A 16225-nucleotide genomic window follows, 5' to 3' on the forward strand; every position below is an offset into this window, starting at 1 on the left:
ACCACCACTGCGAGGCGTTGCCCAAACGCCGAGTTTATTAGGGTCATTTCAGCCTGGGACGGGAGAAACAGCAGCTGACGACATGCAAAAGGCAAGTTAAGAAAGAGCCCCGGCGGGCGGCAGCCGCGGTGCCACCTCTGACGTGTGTCCTCCGCAGCCCACAACAGCCGCCCGGGCCCGCGGTCAGTCCCGAAGAGCCAGGACGGCCGCCCCCACACCCAACGCAGGAAGCAGGCGCCCTCGGACGGCTCTGCTTTCAGGAGCGCAGGGCCTGTCCCAGCCTCGGGCGGCAGAGGGACGGACCTCAGCTCCGTCCTGTCTGCTGCCCCGGAGCGTGGCCCAAAAGGGAGGGACGGAGAACGCGCCGCCTCGGCCCGGAAAAGCAGTTTTCGTTGGGAAACAAGTTAGGTCCGTCGGCAGCGCTTCCTCTGGCAGCGCCGGGTCTCAGGGCCGCTGGGATCGGCCTTGGGCGAGGGCGCGGGGGGCTTGTGGCGGCCACAGCTCATGCTCAGGACCCAGCCCAGCTTGTGGCGCAGCACCTGCTTCAGGCCGGGCGGCAGGGGCAGACCCTCCAGCGTGTCCCCGGAGTCGGGCCGCAGCTGGCGCAGGCGGTAGCAGCACAGGAACTGCAGGGACGTGACGCTGGCGCACGAGCGGATCACCTTCATGCTGCTCTTGGCCGCGGTGGAGCACACCATCGGGTAGAACTTCTTGTTCTGCAGCTTGGTGGCCGCCACGCCTGCGGGAGCAGGGAGCACAGCCTGAGCTCTGGCCCGCTGCGGGGGCTGCGTGTGCCCCGACGGCATCCGAGGACACGGACCTCCCTGACGACTCTCGCGCCGGGGATCCCGGCGCCTCAGGCTTCTGTGAGGACAGCCCTTTGGGGAGCCTGGGGTGCTTGGCCTGGGGCTCCAGCTGCCGGCCCCGGGGGCCCGGGCCCAGCCGCCCTCACCTATGCACTTCCTGTTCTTGAAGAAGGTCAACGTGCCGTGCCAGGTGTCCAGGTGCACACCAATGATGGAGCCCTGGCCGAATCTCGACGAGAAGCTCATCTTGTCGCCCTTGTGGTGGAGGAGCCCTGGGGGGGGGGGGGGGGGGGCGGCAGAGGGGTGAGCGGTGCCGCCCTGGCCTCCCGCCCGCCCCACCGGCCGCAGTGCCCTGCGCACCCGTATAGGAGAGGCCCCAGCTGTCCTCGTCCCTGCCGAGCAGGCTGCAGAATGTGTGGTGATACTTGTCCAGATCCACGTCTGATGTCCCGATGCCCACCATCTGGGGAGAGCGGGGCGGGCACAGGGGGTCAAGGGCCTGCCAAGGCCCGCCAGCTGGGGAGGTGGGGGGCGGGCCTGGGCCCTGGAGGCACTCCTGCCCACCCCCCCCTGCCCCCCGGCCCACCGGCTGCTTACCATGTCGGTGCCATAGACGGGAGAGGTCATCTTGATCTCCCAGAAATGCTGGCCCTCCCCCAGCTCCTTGGTGCCCCGGATGGCTGCCGTGCCGCAGCTGTACTCCGTGTGGAAGTTGACCTTGCGGTTGTCACAGCTCAGCAGGGTGGCCGAAGACTTATTCAGGTCATCCCACACCCAGTCAAAATCTGCGAAGGGGGAGGCCGGAGGCCAGGGCTGGAGGGCAGGCTGGCCCCGGGCTCCTCCCCGCCCCCCCCCCCCAGGGGCCCCCAGGCACTCACGCTCATCTTCCTCGCCGCAGCGACAATCCTTGCCCCGGTGTGCCACGTGCAGGCTGTTGCAGAAGGAGGCCTCGCTCGGACTGTCACAGTCACAGAAGGACTCCCCGGTCACGGGCACGGCGCTGGGGATGGGTGGCGGCAGGGCCGAGGACTCAGGGTCCGAGTCAGAGTCACTGTGCTGGGAGGGAAAGACTGGTTGCTCGGGTGTGGGGCACCGCCGCCCACCGTCCTTAGGCCCGCGGGTCAGCCGCTCTAATGGCCCAGGAAGGGACCCGGGGATTTGGCCTCGGAGGGCTTCCCGGGTCTCCCACGCACGCACTGCCCACCCTTGCCAGTGCCACCCACGGTGACCTTGGACAGCTCCGGCCTCCTGGCAGTGGCTTCAAGGGCTCCACCCCGTTTCCGCACAGCCAGGGGCACTGGGCTTCCAGCTGATGTTGAGCCACCGGGGGCCGCCAGCCCGCTCCACCGCTCCTTGTTCTCTAGGCAGCTTCCAGGCTGAGGATACGCCGCAGCCCCACCCGAGGGCAGCCGGAAGCAAGGGAGCCTCAGGGCGAGGGCCGTGCCAACCCGACGAAGGCCGTGCCCTCAGGCAACAGCCGGACTCCAGCAGGTGCCCCTCGCCTGTGGCAGTGCCCGTGCACCCTATCCATGTGGTGGAGCACCCTGGAGCCCCGTGGCCCCATGCCACTTCTACAGTAGGAAAACACTGAGTGGAGACTTGGTCTTCTGCCTGAGGGGCCCAGTCGTCAGGGCACGTGTTCCAAGTCTCGAAGGCCTAATGGTGACCCAGAGCCAGATCCTTCTTGCAGGCCAGTTAGGGACGCTTTCTGTGCACAGGAGCTGTTCCTGTTCTAAAGACACAGGCCTTTCTGGACACCTGCCTTAGCTATGGACTCCAGGCCAACCAGCAAGGGGCTGGGGTCCTGGTCCGGCCCCACCTTCCAACTCCCTCTCCTGGCCTCTGGGCCCTCCTCTTGCTCCCTGAAATGCCCTCGGCGCAGCAGGCCGGCAGCCCCTGCTCAGACCCGGGCTGGGCCTGCCACACCTCAGCAAGCCACTGCTCTGAGCGAAGGCCCACAGCCTCCATCGGAGCCCACCAGGCAGCCTCCCAACCCCCCACAGGCCTGTCCACTTTCTCCCACAGGGTGACGGTGGTCCACCTTTAGACCGCAGCTTCCGCGTCACTTCAGAGAGGCTCTTCCAGCTCCTCCATCCCCTGCTGTTCTCCCTGTCCTGCAGATCTCTCTCCTCCCTTCTCCCACCGGAGTGGAAGCCCCTCGAGAGAACCCGGTCCTTGTTTCTTTTCTGTTACAATTGGGGCCACGGGGTTGTCACCCAGAAGCCGTGTGGCAGAGACCAAAGAGAATGGGAAGTTTCAGTTACAGACCGATGCCAAAGGGATACAGGAAGGAGACCCCAAGCACCCCACTACCATGGAATGCTGATCCCCAAAAGCCAAGGCAGACTGGCTCTACTGGCCAGGGGTGGACCCTAACCCTAACCCTTCCTGCAGGCACCCTGCACCCCAGTCAGGCCACTCTGTGGACAGCTCCTGGCCTTCCCAGAGCTCTGGAGTTGCCAACGGAGGAAAGCAGCAGCCAGGGTCACAGACCAGAGCAGAACGAGGAAGGGAGAGGTGTGTTCATCCAGAGGTTCTCAGGGTGACCAGCCCACCCACACAATCCAGTACTCCAGGTCCAGCAGGTGACAGATGAGCAGCAAATGTGTGTCAGATGCTGTGCCCCGGCCCCTGAACACCTCCCGCATCTCCCAGTGATGAGCTGGTAAAGGCAGGGACTGGCAGAACAGACTGCTCTGGGTCACGTGGTCCGGGGAGCCAGAGGCAGGACAGGAATGCAGGCCTCTGGCCTCTTGCTGGCTGGGGCAGGGAGGCCCTAGGAAGGGGCTGCCCCCCAACTCAGAACTGCAGCCTCCAGGTCTGGAGGTTCCGCGGGGCTCGGCCACACTCACTCTAGAAGAGATGCAACCCCTTCCTCCCATAACACCTGGCTGCACAGGGGCAAAAGGGTGGGTGGCTGACATGGCAGACGTGAGTCGCCCAAGGATCATCCCTGCAGGAAGCCAGAGGGGACTCGGGGCAAAGCCAAACCCCTGCCCGGGTCGAGGAGACTCAGGAAGCCCTCCACAGTGCCCACCCAGCCAACAGGCACAACGGCCAAGCAGCCCTGCCGCCCCATCCTGGCCCGGCTGCGGCTGGCGTGGTGAGACTCAGGTGCATCAGGCACCCTGCACCCCAGTCAGGCCACTCTGTGGACAGCTCCTGGCCTTCCCAGAGCTCTGGAGTTGCCAACGGAGGAAAGCTGCTGCAACTTTGGCCTCCAAGAATCGGAAGTCTTTCTACACACACGTGTGCATATGCATAAACGTCAAATGCACGTCTGTCCAGGCAAGAGCACGCGCATTAGGTTAACGATAGCTACCTTTGGAAAACGGTCAGGTGAGTGGAACAGAGAAGCTTTTGTTGAACAAACTGACAGAAAATTGAAAGAACAGAGAAGGATACAGCATCTGCCCTGGGCCCTGTCACCCTGGGACCGGTGGGTCCTCAACCGAGATAAACTGCCTGGGTGAGCACAGAGCACCCAAGAGGCAGGAGGGCCCGTCCTCTGCCCTCGGGCGCATCTTCATCTTTCAGTCTGGGCTCAGGCAGTGCCCGTCCTGGGCGTCTCAACCCTTCGGTCCAGCCATGTTCACCTCCCCCGCTAGGACCTACCTGCCCATCTGAGTCGTAGCCCCAGTTAGCGCTCCCCGCCAGAGCCACGGCCCGGGCATCCGCATCTCGGCGGGCTGCACTCAGGACGAAATGCCAAGCTGTGCTGCTGCGAGGACGCCTGGCCATGGTGGACAGGATCTGGAAGAAAACCCAGGTTCTGAGCCAAGAAGATCTGTGGCACCAACTCCCACGCTCCGTCCTCAGCCAGCGGTGCCAGGCCCATCTCAAGGTGGCCGCTCTTAGGAGCCACGTGTGTGCCCAGCCAGGGCTCTGGAACTCTTCCTGACCTCACACCTCCCTCCAGCGTGCAAGCACCTTGATAAAAGCCAGACAGAGAGCGTAGAACACCATCCAGACACCCATGACTCCCGAGCGTGGATATCAGCCCCTCTCTGAGCTCAGCCTACTGAGCCCAGCTGTCCTGCCTGCGTGTCCCTCAGGCATCTCGAACCTTGTCTGGCTCCTCCTCTGTTGCCCAGTTTGACAAATGGCATCTCCAACCGCCCAGTTCCTCATGCCAGACCCACCGCAGTCATCCTGAACACCCCTTTCCTTCCTTGGGCGGTAGCCTAACAGCCTCACAGCACCTCCAAGGCGTGGCCTGAACACCTCTCCATCCCTGCGGTCGCCCGACTTCCCAACCACAGCTCACCTTCCTTCTGGCTCCTCCCACTCCACCCATTACAACCAAGGTTGTGTTCGGAAACACAAATCTTAAAAATTAAACAACCCTTAAAAAGCCCTGAAACCCCTCCAGCCTTGCATCATTAACAGAGAATGCAAATTTCTGCAACACCTTCAAGTTCGCCTGTGCTTCCCCAGGCCGCAAGGGCCCCGTTGCAGTTGCTAGCCCTACCCTGCCCTTTGCCCGGAATGCCCTCCCCTCCCGTGCTGGGCTCGCAGGTTCCTTGCCGGCTTCTGTAACCGTCCCGGCGGTCCCCTGCACCGAGAGCTTCCGGAGCCCAGGCGCCCCCGCCGCAGCGCACAGCAGGCGACGCGCTCCCGACCCGGTCCCCGCGGGTGTCCGCTGCCGCGCGGTGGCGGGAATTACGACGGGGACGCTTGGCACCGCCGCCCGCACGAACAAAGGCGCACCGGGGCCTCCCGTCGCCAGCGGAACCGCCAAGCCAGCGGGCGCGGGTGCCGCCGGCCGCCGCTCACCTGTCGCCGCCGCCGCCGCGTTCCGCCGGGCGGCCGTGACCTACTTTCAGCTCCCTAACGAGACGTAAACAATCCCCGCCCCGCAGCCCGCCCCCCGCGCCGCATTGGCCCTGCTGCCGCGGCCGGGTGTTGGCGGGCGCTGGCGGCCCGGAGCAGGGGGCGGGCCGCGCGGCACATGTTTCCTGCCGACAGGATGCTGGACCTGTCAATCCTGACTCGACATCCCTATTGGTCACATCTCAAGCCGTCGGGGAGAGGGCCCGTGCGCCCATTCGGCATAGAGCGAGAAAGGGCCCAACACGGAAGTGAGTCCATCTCCGGTTCGTCGGACGCACCGCAACGGGCGTGCACCTTACGTGAGACGTGATTGGCTGAGTGCCGCGCGAGTGGCCCTATCAGGACGGCCAGGGGGCGGGCGCTGCGCGCTGGAAGCGGAAAGCGGCCGCGGGGCGCGGCGGGATGGAGGCGGCGGCGGGTGAGCGCCGGGGTCCTCGGGAGTGGGAGGGTCCGGCGCGCAGCTGCGGGGCGCGGCCCTGGGTTTTCAGTCCGCGGGCAGGCAGGTGACGGGCGCGGGGTCGCCGTACTGCGCCCCGTGCGTCCGATTCGGGGGCCTGCTGGTGCCGGAAGGTCGGAGGCTCAGGTTGTAACCGACGTACTGGTGGAGTTCTGGGTTAAGCGGGGGTCCTAACGCGAACCCGGATGTCTCTTCTGGTTCTGCGCGAAATACTAGGGTGACTCTCTAAAGGTCCCTGCTGAGGAAGAGAAGTGGGGCGGGGCGTGCAGAGGAGACTTTCCGTAGCGGCGCTTTGCCGCGCGCGGCTCGAAGTCGTGCTCGGTCCGGTCCGAGTCCTCGGGGCAGACCTGGGGCAGGCACTGTGTGCTTTTGTGACAGAGACCCGCCAGAAGCCGGGCCAGTTGTCCCTCTCGGTTTTTCTTGTGGAGGCTTTGCAGGTGGGGGCCTTTGAACCTACCCATGGAGCGTTGGGCAGGGGGGTGGTATCAGTGCGTTGTTCGTGGAGCCCGCCTGAGGACCCGGGCTCGCAGCGACGGTGGTGGGAAAGGTCGCTTGTCGGACACCGGGCAGGAGTCTGGGTGGCGAGGTACAGAGGGCGCTGAGGTAACAACAAGAGGGTGTCGCACAGGGGTTGCGTGGATGCAGATGGCAGCCCCTGGGTGGCAGGGGTGGGGATGGTGAATATTCAGTGACATTTCAGGCTCCCTGAAAGGAGAGGGAGGCTGAGGCAGAGCGGCCAACGGCCAGCAGGGATCCACGGTTGTTGGACCCGGGCCCTCATGGGGAACAGCCAAGGCTACAGGTGCAAACTGTGGCCACCCTAATGCACGTGGGGTTTAAGGACCGGTCTGAGAGAGGCGGTTCCGGTCCCCGGAGCCAGAAGCGTCCTTCCCGAGAAGAGGACGCTGGGCACCCACAGGTCCGTCCTAGGAGCGGGGGTGGGGGCCGCCCCAGCACAGAGGCACCTGCCATCTGTCACGACGAGCCGATCCCCCATCGTCTTCCATGTTTGCCTGTTTTCCCCTGGAGTCGGCTGGGAGCCAGCAGCGCCTCGGCTCCTCGACCACGTGCGGGCCGCGTGTGAGCGAGCTCACAGGTGTGCAGTGTAAAGGGGCGGCTCGAGGCCGGTCAGTCCCGCCCCAGCAGCCTGGCTGCAGGCGGGGGCTGTGGTGGCAGCATTCCGAAAACCCGAGGGTCAAATCTGGGGCTGGGCGACTGGAAGACCTTCCGCCTGGGGTGTTTGCTGATGTCAGGGTGAGGGGGCAGGTCTCAGAATCTGGGCCGTGGGAGGTGCTTGGCGACCCCTCGGTGAGTGAGCCTTGAAGAACGCCTGGCGCTGAGGTCCTGTGCCCTCCTCCCTTCCGGCTAGAGGCTGGAAACCTGGCAGGCGTCCAGCACATCATCCTCGTCCTCTCAGGAAAGGGGGGGGGTCGGGAAAAGCACCATCTCCACGGAGCTGGCCTTGGCCCTGCGCCATGCAGGCAAGAAGGTGAGCACCCCCCAACCCGGCCACTGCGCGGGCGTCCCTTCTGCCCCTGCCTCGGGAGCCCCCTGCGCAGTGTGGACGTCCCGCTTCCTTGCAGGTGGGGATCCTCGACGTGGACCTGTGTGGTCCCAGCATCCCCCGCATGCTTCGGGCACAGGGCAGGGCCGTGCACCAGTGTGACGGCGGCTGGGTGCCCGTCTACGTGGACCAGGAGCAGAGCATCTGCCTCATGTCCGTGGGTTTTCTGCTGGAGAACCCCGACGAGGCCGTGGTGTGGAGGGGGCCCAAGAAGAATGGTAATGGCAGGTGGTAATGGGGGGGGGGGGGGGGGGGGGTGGGTGGCCAGCCTTCTTACTCGCCTCAGCGGTTCCCATTAGAAAGCGCAGGAACCGCGGGCCCTCCCCACGTTGTTGGGTAAAGCAGAGACTCCCACGGCAGGCTCCCTGTTTCCACGACGGTCCTGCTGCGCACCTGAGCCATCAGGCCGGTGCGGGGGATGAGGGCAGGAGGCCCCGGCGAGGCTGGGCTCTGGGGTTTCTGCCCCAGCAGGCTGAGCGCGGGGGCTGCTTCGGGGCGTGCCTGTGCGGGCCGTCGCTGCAGGCCGCCTCCCCTCCAGCTGCCAAGGCTTGAGGTGCACCCGGGTCCGGGCACCGACACCCCCAGGAGGGTCCCGGGTCCCGGCTAAGGCCGGAGCAGGAGTGTCGGGGGCCCGGGAAGGAGCCGCGACGGTGCACTTCCGTCTCCCAGAGGAACGGCTTGCTGTGCTGCTCTTGGGCGGCCCCTCTGCTGGCGGCTGGCTGCTGGCTGCTGGCGAGGGACTTGGAGAGGCCCCCGTGAGACCCTGGCCTCACCTGCCCCCGGGCCTCCCTGGGTCGCTACAGCGCTGATAAAGCAGTTCGTGTCGGACGTGGCCTGGGGGCAGCTGGACTACCTGGTTGTAGACACGCCACCGGGGACGTCTGATGAGCACATGGCCACCGTGGACGCCCTGCGTCCCTACGGTCCCCTGGGGGCCCTCGTGGTCACCACACCCCAGGTACCCCGTGAGCTCCTCTGGTCTCCTGGAGGTCTGGGACCCTACACCCAGGGCCAGGCAGAGTGACCCGCTGGCCACGGTCCTCTCTTCCTCGGTCTCAGGCGGTGTCCGTGGGGGACGTGAGGCGGGAGCTGACCTTCTGTAGGAAAACGGGGCTGCGGGTGCTCGGGGTGGTGGAGAACATGAGCGGTTTCGTCTGCCCACACTGCGCGGTGAGTCGCGGGGACTTGGCGGGGGTCAGCAGCCCTTGAGGGGGTCGGGCCGGCTGGGACAGCCCGGGACCTGCCCCTCGGCGTGGGGGAGCCGACGGAGGGAGCAGCACGTGTCTGTTGTAGGAGTGCACCAGCGTCTTCTCCCGGGGAGGCGGGGAGGAGCTGGCCAGTCACGCCGGAGTCCCCTTCCTGGGTGAGTGCGTCGCGGCCCCCGTTGGCCCTTGGGCTGGCTCTGGGATCCCCTCTGTGGGGCCCTCCCCGCCACCCTCACGGCCCCTTCCCTGCCGTCTCCCTTCACAGGCTCTGTGCCCCTGGACCCAGAGCTCACTAAGAGCCTAGAGGAGGGTCGAGACTTCATCCAGGAATTTCCTGAGAGCCCAGCCTTCCCTGCGCTCCTGTCTGTAGCCCAGAAAGTTCTGACCGAGGCGCCTGCTCGCGTCCCCTGATCGAACCCGCCCCCCCCCCCCCCGGCCCAGCCCCCCCACCACGGGCCTCCTGGCCGAGTATATGCAGACCCAAGCAGAAGGGTGTGGGGCCAGCATTCCCTCCCTCAGCCCTGTCCCTGGAGCCAGTCCGGTGCTCCCGTAGCATCTGGACAGCAGAGCGGCTGACAGTGAGTGGTTCCCCCAGGTTGGCCCGTGGCAGGGCCCAGGGGGACGTGTGGGGTCCCGGTGGCCTGAGCTCTCCCTGGCTGGCACATTCCCACTTGGTCTCACGGTGCTCAAACGGCAGCCATCTCCCCCTGGGCCCCAAAGCCTATGTGCCTGGAAAATCGTTGGGGCCTCTGCTGTCCTTGGGACTCCTGTGACAGAAGGGGGGTGGTGATAGAAGAGAGCGTGTCGTGAGGTGTTAAGCTTGTCACTTCAAAGGAACCCACAATTAAATGTTCTCCCCCCCACCCCTCACCGTGGTGACAGGTCTGATGCTTCCAGACTCTCCTGTCCCGGTCCCGGCTCTGTGTTTGCATGTCGCGCACTTCTCAGCAGGCACCCCGGCCCCGAGCCCCCTGGAGACATTTGGGTCAAGTGTGGTGGCAGCACGAGGAGGGCTTGGTGATGGCGGAGAGGCATGTGCATTGGGGGAGGCTCAGCTGCTCCTGCCTCCTCCCGCCACAGCCCAGGGCAGAGCTGAGAGCAGGAGAGAGGAGCGAGGTGGAGGGCAACCTCCGGTCCCACTTCCTGAGGGACAGGGGCGGGCGCGCCACGGACAGATGCTTCCGGGTGTGGAAAGGACGGCAGAGGGGGCACTGCCGAGAGCTTTGGCCGGGAGCTGGGGGCACGGACCAGTGTCCCAGCTGGCAACGGAGGCCGCCCCGGCTGAACCTCGGCTTCCCAGGACCAGGGCCTCCAGGGACACTGCACGAAGAGGACAGCTGAGGTTCCGGGGCCCCGGAGTGGGTGCTGCCGCCCCTCAGGTGTGGGCGGGCGTCCTAGGAGGGGTGTGGTGGTGGGGGGACACAGGATGGGGACCCGGGACGGAACCCTTCTTCCCCCCCCCCGCCCCCCAGGCTACACCCCTGCGGTCACACGCATGTGTTAGATTGCTTTTAATTACCGACTGGGGGGGTGCTATGTGATGGCGGTGCCCCCACCAGCAGAACCCCCCAGCTGCCCCGGGTCCTCCCAGGGACGGGACCCCGGCAAGCGAGCAGGTGACGCCTGGCCCCCGAGGCGGACATCGTGTCCCCGCCGGGCTCTGGGCCGGCGAGCCCGCGGTCAGCAGTGAGCAAAGTGGGCCTCGGCCACGTCCCGCAGGTCGAGGCCGGCGACGGCTGCGGGGCCGGTGCAGGTGATGTTGTTGTAGGCATACGCGGGCGGCTGGCCGTCGTCGCCGTCCAGCGCCGCCCGCACGAAGCGGGGGACCACGTCGGGCTGCTGCAGGGCCAGGGCCCTGAGGGCCCGGAGGGGGCAGCCGCAGTCCCAGGGGTTGCCCTCAAGCCACAGGCGCTCCAGGCCGGGGGCCCGCGGCACGAAGGTCCGCAGGGAGTTGTTCCTGAGGTTCAGGTAGCGCAGCTGCCCCAGCGGCGCCAGCACGTCCTCGGGCAGGGCCTCCAGGCGGTTGTGCGACACGTCCAGCCAGAAGACGCGCCGCAGGGGCCTCAGGGCGTCCGCGGACAGCGCCGCCAGCCGGTTGCCGGCGAGGAGCAGGTACTCCAGCTTGCCGAGCCCCTGGAAGAGTTGGCCGGGCAGGTGTGCGAGCCGGTTGGCGGTGAGGTCCAGCTCCAGGAGCTCCGCGAGCCCCTGCAGGCCCTGGTCCTCCACGGCCACGATGCCGTTGTCGCGGAGGAAGAGCCGGCGCAGCCCCGAGAGGCCGGCGAAGGCGTGCGGGCGGATGCGGCCCAGGCAGCTGCGCTCCAGGTGCAGGCTGTGCAGCCGGCCCAGGCCCTGGAACGCCTGCTCCGGGAGCGCCCGCAGGCAGTTCCCGGACAGGTTCATGACCGCCACGCTCAGGAGGCCGAGGAAGGCGCCCGCCTCGATCTCCTGGATCTGGTTGTCGTTGAGCGTGAGCACCTCCAGCTGGCCCAGGCCCTCGAAGGCCTGGCCGGGCAGCTGCCGGACGCGGTTGTGGTCCAGCCGCAGCTCCTCCAGGAAGTGCAGGTCCTTGAAGGTACGGGGCCGCAGGCCCGCGATGGCGTTGTGCGAGAGGCGTAGGACGTGCAGGCCCAGCAGGCCGGGGAAGGTATCCTCCAGGAGGCCGCCCAGCCGGTTGTGCGACAGGTCCAGCCAGCGCAGCGCCCTCAGGCCCAGGAAGGCGCCGGGGGCCACGGCGGCGATGAGGTTGTGGTCCAGGTAGAGCTTCTGGAGCTTGGGCAGCTTGACGAAGACGTTGGCCTTGACGCTGCGCAGGGCGTTCCTGCTCAGGTCCAACTCCCGCAGCTCGCCGAGGCCACAGAAGAGCGCGGGCTGCAGGTAGGCCAGCTTGTTGCCCGCCAGCACCAGCTCGCGGAGGCCGGCCAGGCCCTGGAAGGCGGCGTCCGGGAGCACGGCCAGGCTGTTCCAGCCGAGGTTGAGGTCCCAGAGGCCGGACAGCCCCCGGAAGAGGCCCTCGTCCACCCTGCCCAGCAGGTTGTTGCCGAGGCCGAGCGAGGCGAGGCCCGGGGTGTGCAGGAACGTGTGGGCCGCCAGCCCCCGCAGCTGGTTCCGCTCCAGGTGCAGGTGGTGGAGGTTGTGCAGGCCGAGCAGTGCCCGCGGCTCCAGGCCGGCCAGCCCGCTGCCCTGTAGGTTGAGGAAGCCCAGACCGGAAAGGTTCTGGAAGGCCGCCGCGGGGATGGAGGAGAAGTTGTTGCCGTCCAGCCACAGGGCCCTGGCGCCGTCCGGGATGCCGTCGGGCAGCCGCGTGAGGTTCCTGGAGCTGCAGAAGACGCTGAGCTCGTCCGAATAGTCCTCGTGGCCGCAGGTGCAGACGGCTGGGCATTGCGGGCTCTCCGCCTTCCCCAGAGCCCCGGGCTCCGCTCCCTCTAGGCCGCAGGGGCCCAGCACTGCCCAGGAGACCAGGAGCACGGCCAGGGCCGGGCCTCCTGCAAGGAGAGGAGCCGGAGGACGTGAGTCCCGGGGCGAGCGAGACCCGGTACGTTCCAGGCCTCGGCCTGCGCCCGCAGCCCAGTATGGGACTCGGCACCGAGACCGCAGCACGTGACCGTAAAGACAGGCGCTGCCAGTCAGGCGGCAAAAAGGTGGGAGCCGAGTCGTACTCACCCTGCCGGGACCAGAAGCAGAGCCAGACAGGACAGCTGTCGTCCGGCTCCAGACCAACTGTCCTCTCCACCCGGCCGGGCAGCGATGCCCCTTCCCAGAGGAAACCTGCCCGTAGAGCCGGGCGGCCGTCTGCGTCCCGAACACGGGCACCGGCCAGGCTGCCAGGTGGGCCCAGGGGGAATGCGGGAGGGCTTTCCGGCACAGGCCCGGGTCACGTGTGCTCGCTGCCCTCGAGCGCCGGCCGTTGCCCCCAGATTGGAGGGCCCTCACACGGGTGTTCCCTGGCATATGCAGCCCGCTGCCGACATGGGGACAGAAGCAGGGTGGACAGAACGCCATCCCCTCACCAGGGGCCAGGGGTGTGTTAGGACAAAGGGCGCTGGGCCTCACAGCAGCGCCACCCCAAAACCTGCATTGAACGCTGGGCTACCCACAGAACTGGGCCTGTCCCGGCCCTTGGAAGGGCTCAGGGACTCAGCGTGAGGTCAGAGCATGCCCCATCCCCTGTGGACGGGACGAGGCCCCGCGGGGCTGGAAGGGGAGCAGTCCACAGGGGAGGGTCTCTGGGGGTTGAGAGGGGACTCCTACCCTTCCCCTGCACCACTGTCCTGGTCCCTGGGACCAGAGTAGAGGTGGACAGAGGGAACTGAGGCGTTCTGGGACCCCAGCAGGGACACTTCCCCCATCGGCCCACCCAGAAGGGCCCGCCCCTGGCCGGGCGGCTGCCCCCAGAGCGAGGGGCCGGGGCAGTTGGGGGCGCCTCACCTCTCTTCAGGGCCATCCCGTGTGCAGAGCAGACCACAGACGGGCAGTGAGCAGGGGTGCGTCTGCTGGGGCCGGCTGCTCCTGCCCTCTGACTTCCCCACTGCTGGGGCAGCCAGCACCCTGCCTCAGGCCAGCCCAGCCCTGCTGACCCGGGTTCCATTAACCCCCTCATGCCCGGCTGCCAGCATCGGCCCCGAGCGCCCAGGGTGCAGATAGCACGGGAGAGTCGGGGGGTGCCGCGTTCACCCCGAAGCCACCTTTGGGGATCGAGGTGGGCGGTGGTGCAGCTCTGGGGGACGGGTGTGTCCCCCCACCTTCGCCCTGCAGGGCTGAGCGGGGCAGAGCTGGGGCAGCAGGCGTGTGGGGGCAGGGGTCTCCCCGGCAGCAGCCTGTGGTTGGGACAGCTCTGGGGAAGCCGGGAGAGGAGGCCCCTCTGCTTGGCCAGCCCCCGGAGCCAAGGTGGGGGCCCCTCGGGCCGCTGTGGGGGACCTCCCCGCTCTGCAGATGGCCACGTGGGAGTTAAGTAGGAGCTGGGTCTGGCGTGCTGGCCACACCTTCCCTCCCCCTGCCCGTTTCCTAACAGCCTGGGTGGGGTCCTCATTAGGACTCCCCGGGGCTTCTGCAACCTCAGGGTCAGCTGGTGTCTGGCAGCTCCTCCTCCCCCAGCCTCTTCTAGGAACACCAGCCGGGCTCCCGGCCACCTCGTGTTTGCTTTCCTAGCACTGCCCTCCCGGGAAGAGCGGAGGGAGGCCCAGCCTTGGGGGCCAGGTCTTGCGCCGCAAGACCAGCCTCCACCTGCTTTGGGACTCCTGCTGTCCCCAGAGCTGTTGGGGCGGTGGGGGTGGGGGCACGGCCACCCCGCTCCTCCGCACAGGATGGCGGCCCAGCGCCTGGCCTGCGGGCAGCCCCGGGTCAGGCCAGGAAGTAGGGGGGCGGCAAGGTGCTGGTTGCTCGAGCGAGGGGAGCCCTGCTGTGCCTTCATCCACCGGCCTCTGCTCTGGCTGCCCAGACCCCCTCTTCCCTGGGGCTGGCGGGGTGCAGTCGGCCCTCCAGCCCCGCCTCCCGGCCTCTGCCCACGGGGCCCTCCTCTGGCTGCGCAGGCGGGGCTGGAGGCAGGGCTTGCCGACGTTCAGACTCCAACGTGACGCCCCCACCGCGAGGCGACGCGGAGGGTGGCGGTTGCTTCACAGCCCCATGGAGGGGACAGTGGGCAGCTGCGGCGCCCCTCCCCAGCCCCCCACCCTGCCTCGCCCTTGCCCTGCCTTAGCTGCTCATGCTTGGGGGTGAGGGCAGCTTTATCTCTCCCTTTATTGAGCTTTGATTGATTTCCAGGCCGTTCTGAGAAATTATAGATCTGCCGGGAGAAAGTCCACGCCCAGAAATTTACACGGTAAACACGCACTGACACAGCGCAAAGTGCGGACTCAGCACGTTCGTGGCCGAGGACCCTCGTCGGGAAGGGAGGGTGAGCATGGGGAGGGGACCGTGCTGTCTATAGATCCCGAGTGGGGCGCTGGAGAACTCGGGGGGCTGGGGGTTGCCGCAATGCCAGCCCATCCCCGGCGCCCCAGGCCTCCCAGAGCGGCCTGTCCTGGCTGCCGGGTCCCTTGATGAGCCTGCCACGCACGGTTGACCGCCCGAGGGTCTGCCCGAGGCGCGCGGCATCCTTTGCTTCCAAGCTTCTGTGTACGGGGTTCGCGCACTGGCTTTGGCCGCTGCTGTCATGGAGGCTGAGCGGTCCTGGGGTCCAGCTCAGATCTCGGGGCGCGACACTTGGATTGCTCTGGGCGGTCGAGTCGCACACCGCACCCCCGCCCCGGCCGTCCCCGGCCCCAAAGGGGAGTGAACATCAGCTGTCGTTTGTTTCTCAAATGTCGGTGACGCACCAGCACCTCAGGCTTGTCCCCGGGGGAATGTCCCATTTTGTGATGTGCATGTAATTTTGTTCGATTGTCGGATAGTCTGATGTGTGTGTTTAAAAACTTCTTCTCGGGCTACAAGTCCCCCATCGGGCACATGTGGGCCGTGGCGTCCTGCCTGCTGTCCCTAGACCCTGCAGGGTCACTGAGCTGGGTTCCTCGGGTGCCAGCCTGAGGGACAGCAAACCCAGAGTCCTGACCATGCAGACCCTCGTGTGGTCACATCCCATGTGCCACAGGGACCAGAGTGCACCGAGGATGTGCGTGTGGACACGATGTCGGGGCCCCCGGCCCTGGGGGGCTGCCCCCGAGGCCAGAGGGTGTGGGGAAGCGTCCGTGGCTTGTGGAGCAGATCCCCGCCGGAGCAGTCCAGCCACCTACGGGTGGCCCCTTTTGGTTCCTCACACGTCGCGGGAGCAGCTTGCCGGGTGTGTGAGCCGAAACTGGAGGCTGTCGGGGTGAGGGTCGTGCTCAGGTTCGTGGCGGACGGGTGTTCTCACCATGCTGTCTTCCCGCCCCTGCACGCGGTGCTCTCGGTGCTCCTGGGATCTCGGGTCGCGTGTAGGTTTTCTCCTAGGTCGTTGTTGCTTCTTGATATTATTTGATCCCTTTTTTTCCCTTGGGTTCCGTCTCCCATCAGTCCGGGCCGGACGCGCCTGTCGCTTGTGGGGTGGCACAGTGAGCGTTAGCTGGCGCAACGCCTTCACCGACGGCTCTCTTCCGCGCCAACAGCCTTGTGACGCGTAGAAAGCGCACAGCCCTGTGGTTTGGACGGCGTGCCCCCCCCCCCCCCCCCGCCGCTACAGGACCCTGTGTGCGCTCTGTGGTCTTGTGCGTCCCCCACACAGCAGCGTGTGAGTCCTTCGTGCCTTGTTGGCTGAATGGCTGTTCGCCCTAGGGATCTGCACCATGTGTGGGTCCACTCGCCAGCTGATGAGCGTTTGCTTTGTTTCTGTTTTGGGGGCTGCTACAGCGTTGGCGTGAACGCTTAGGTACAAGTCTTGGTGTGGACGTGT

The 16225-nt window shown here is 66.8% G+C and overlaps 3 protein-coding genes across 5 annotated transcripts; 1 reads left to right on the top strand and 2 right to left on the bottom strand.

Annotated features, from left to right (window-relative positions):
- Positions 1-17: 17 nt before the first annotated feature.
- SPSB3 (splA/ryanodine receptor domain and SOCS box containing 3) lies at positions 18-7056 on the bottom strand. 3 transcript variants are annotated; one of them, XM_049637257.1, is made up of 7 exons: positions 5583-7056; positions 4422-4559; positions 1685-1862; positions 1404-1591; positions 1167-1269; positions 953-1078; positions 18-739 (listed from the first exon to the last, which is right to left on the bottom strand). In XM_049637257.1, exons 2-7 carry the CDS (start codon positions 4545-4547, stop codon positions 405-407), a joined length of 1056 nt encoding a protein of 351 aa, XP_049493214.1. In that variant the 5' UTR covers positions 4548-4559; positions 5583-7056; the 3' UTR covers positions 18-404. The 3 variants fall into 3 exon arrangements, with proteins under 3 accessions (XP_049493214.1, XP_049493212.1, XP_049493213.1); XM_049637255.1 differs by having other exon boundaries at positions 18-1078; positions 6554-7056; XM_049637256.1 differs by having other exon boundaries at positions 18-1078; positions 5583-5592.
- On the top strand, positions 6042-9735 carry NUBP2 (NUBP iron-sulfur cluster assembly factor 2, cytosolic). Its single transcript, XM_049637262.1, is given in 8 exon segments — positions 6042-6057; positions 7466-7518; positions 7520-7585; positions 7680-7878; positions 8464-8618; positions 8720-8830; positions 8954-9023; positions 9131-9735. Coding segments are annotated over 8 exon segments (816 nt in total). The 3' UTR covers positions 9277-9735.
- Positions 9736-10367: 632 nt separating this feature from the next.
- Positions 10368-14066, bottom strand: IGFALS (insulin like growth factor binding protein acid labile subunit). The gene has a single exon (XM_049637254.1). It carries the CDS (start codon positions 12862-12864, stop codon positions 10546-10548), a length of 2319 nt encoding a protein of 772 aa, XP_049493211.1. The 5' UTR covers positions 12865-14066; the 3' UTR covers positions 10368-10545.
- Positions 14067-16225: the final 2159 nt, after the last annotated feature.

This window comes from Panthera uncia, chromosome E1 (assembly GCF_023721935.1).
Source record: "Panthera uncia isolate 11264 chromosome E1, Puncia_PCG_1.0, whole genome shotgun sequence".
Taxonomy (NCBI): domain Eukaryota; kingdom Metazoa; phylum Chordata; class Mammalia; order Carnivora; family Felidae; genus Panthera; species Panthera uncia.

Bases quoted from the DNA above. Each gene is read 5' to 3' on its own strand.
- IGFALS (XM_049637254.1), bottom strand. From the start codon at position 12,864: ATGGCGTTCTGTCCACCCTGCTTCTGTCCCCATGTCGGCAGCGGGCTG.
- SPSB3 (XM_049637255.1), bottom strand. From the start codon at position 4,547: ATGGCCAGGCGTCCTCGCAGCAGCACAGCTTGGCATTTCGTCCTGAGT. The intron at 1,863-4,421 runs GTAGGTCCTAGC...TTTCCCTCCCAG, and splicing joins GCTACGACTCAGATGGGCAG to CACAGTGACTCTGACTCGGA. The intron at 1,270-1,403 runs GTAAGCAGCCGG...CGCTCTCCCCAG, and splicing joins CCGTCTATGGCACCGACATG to ATGGTGGGCATCGGGACATC.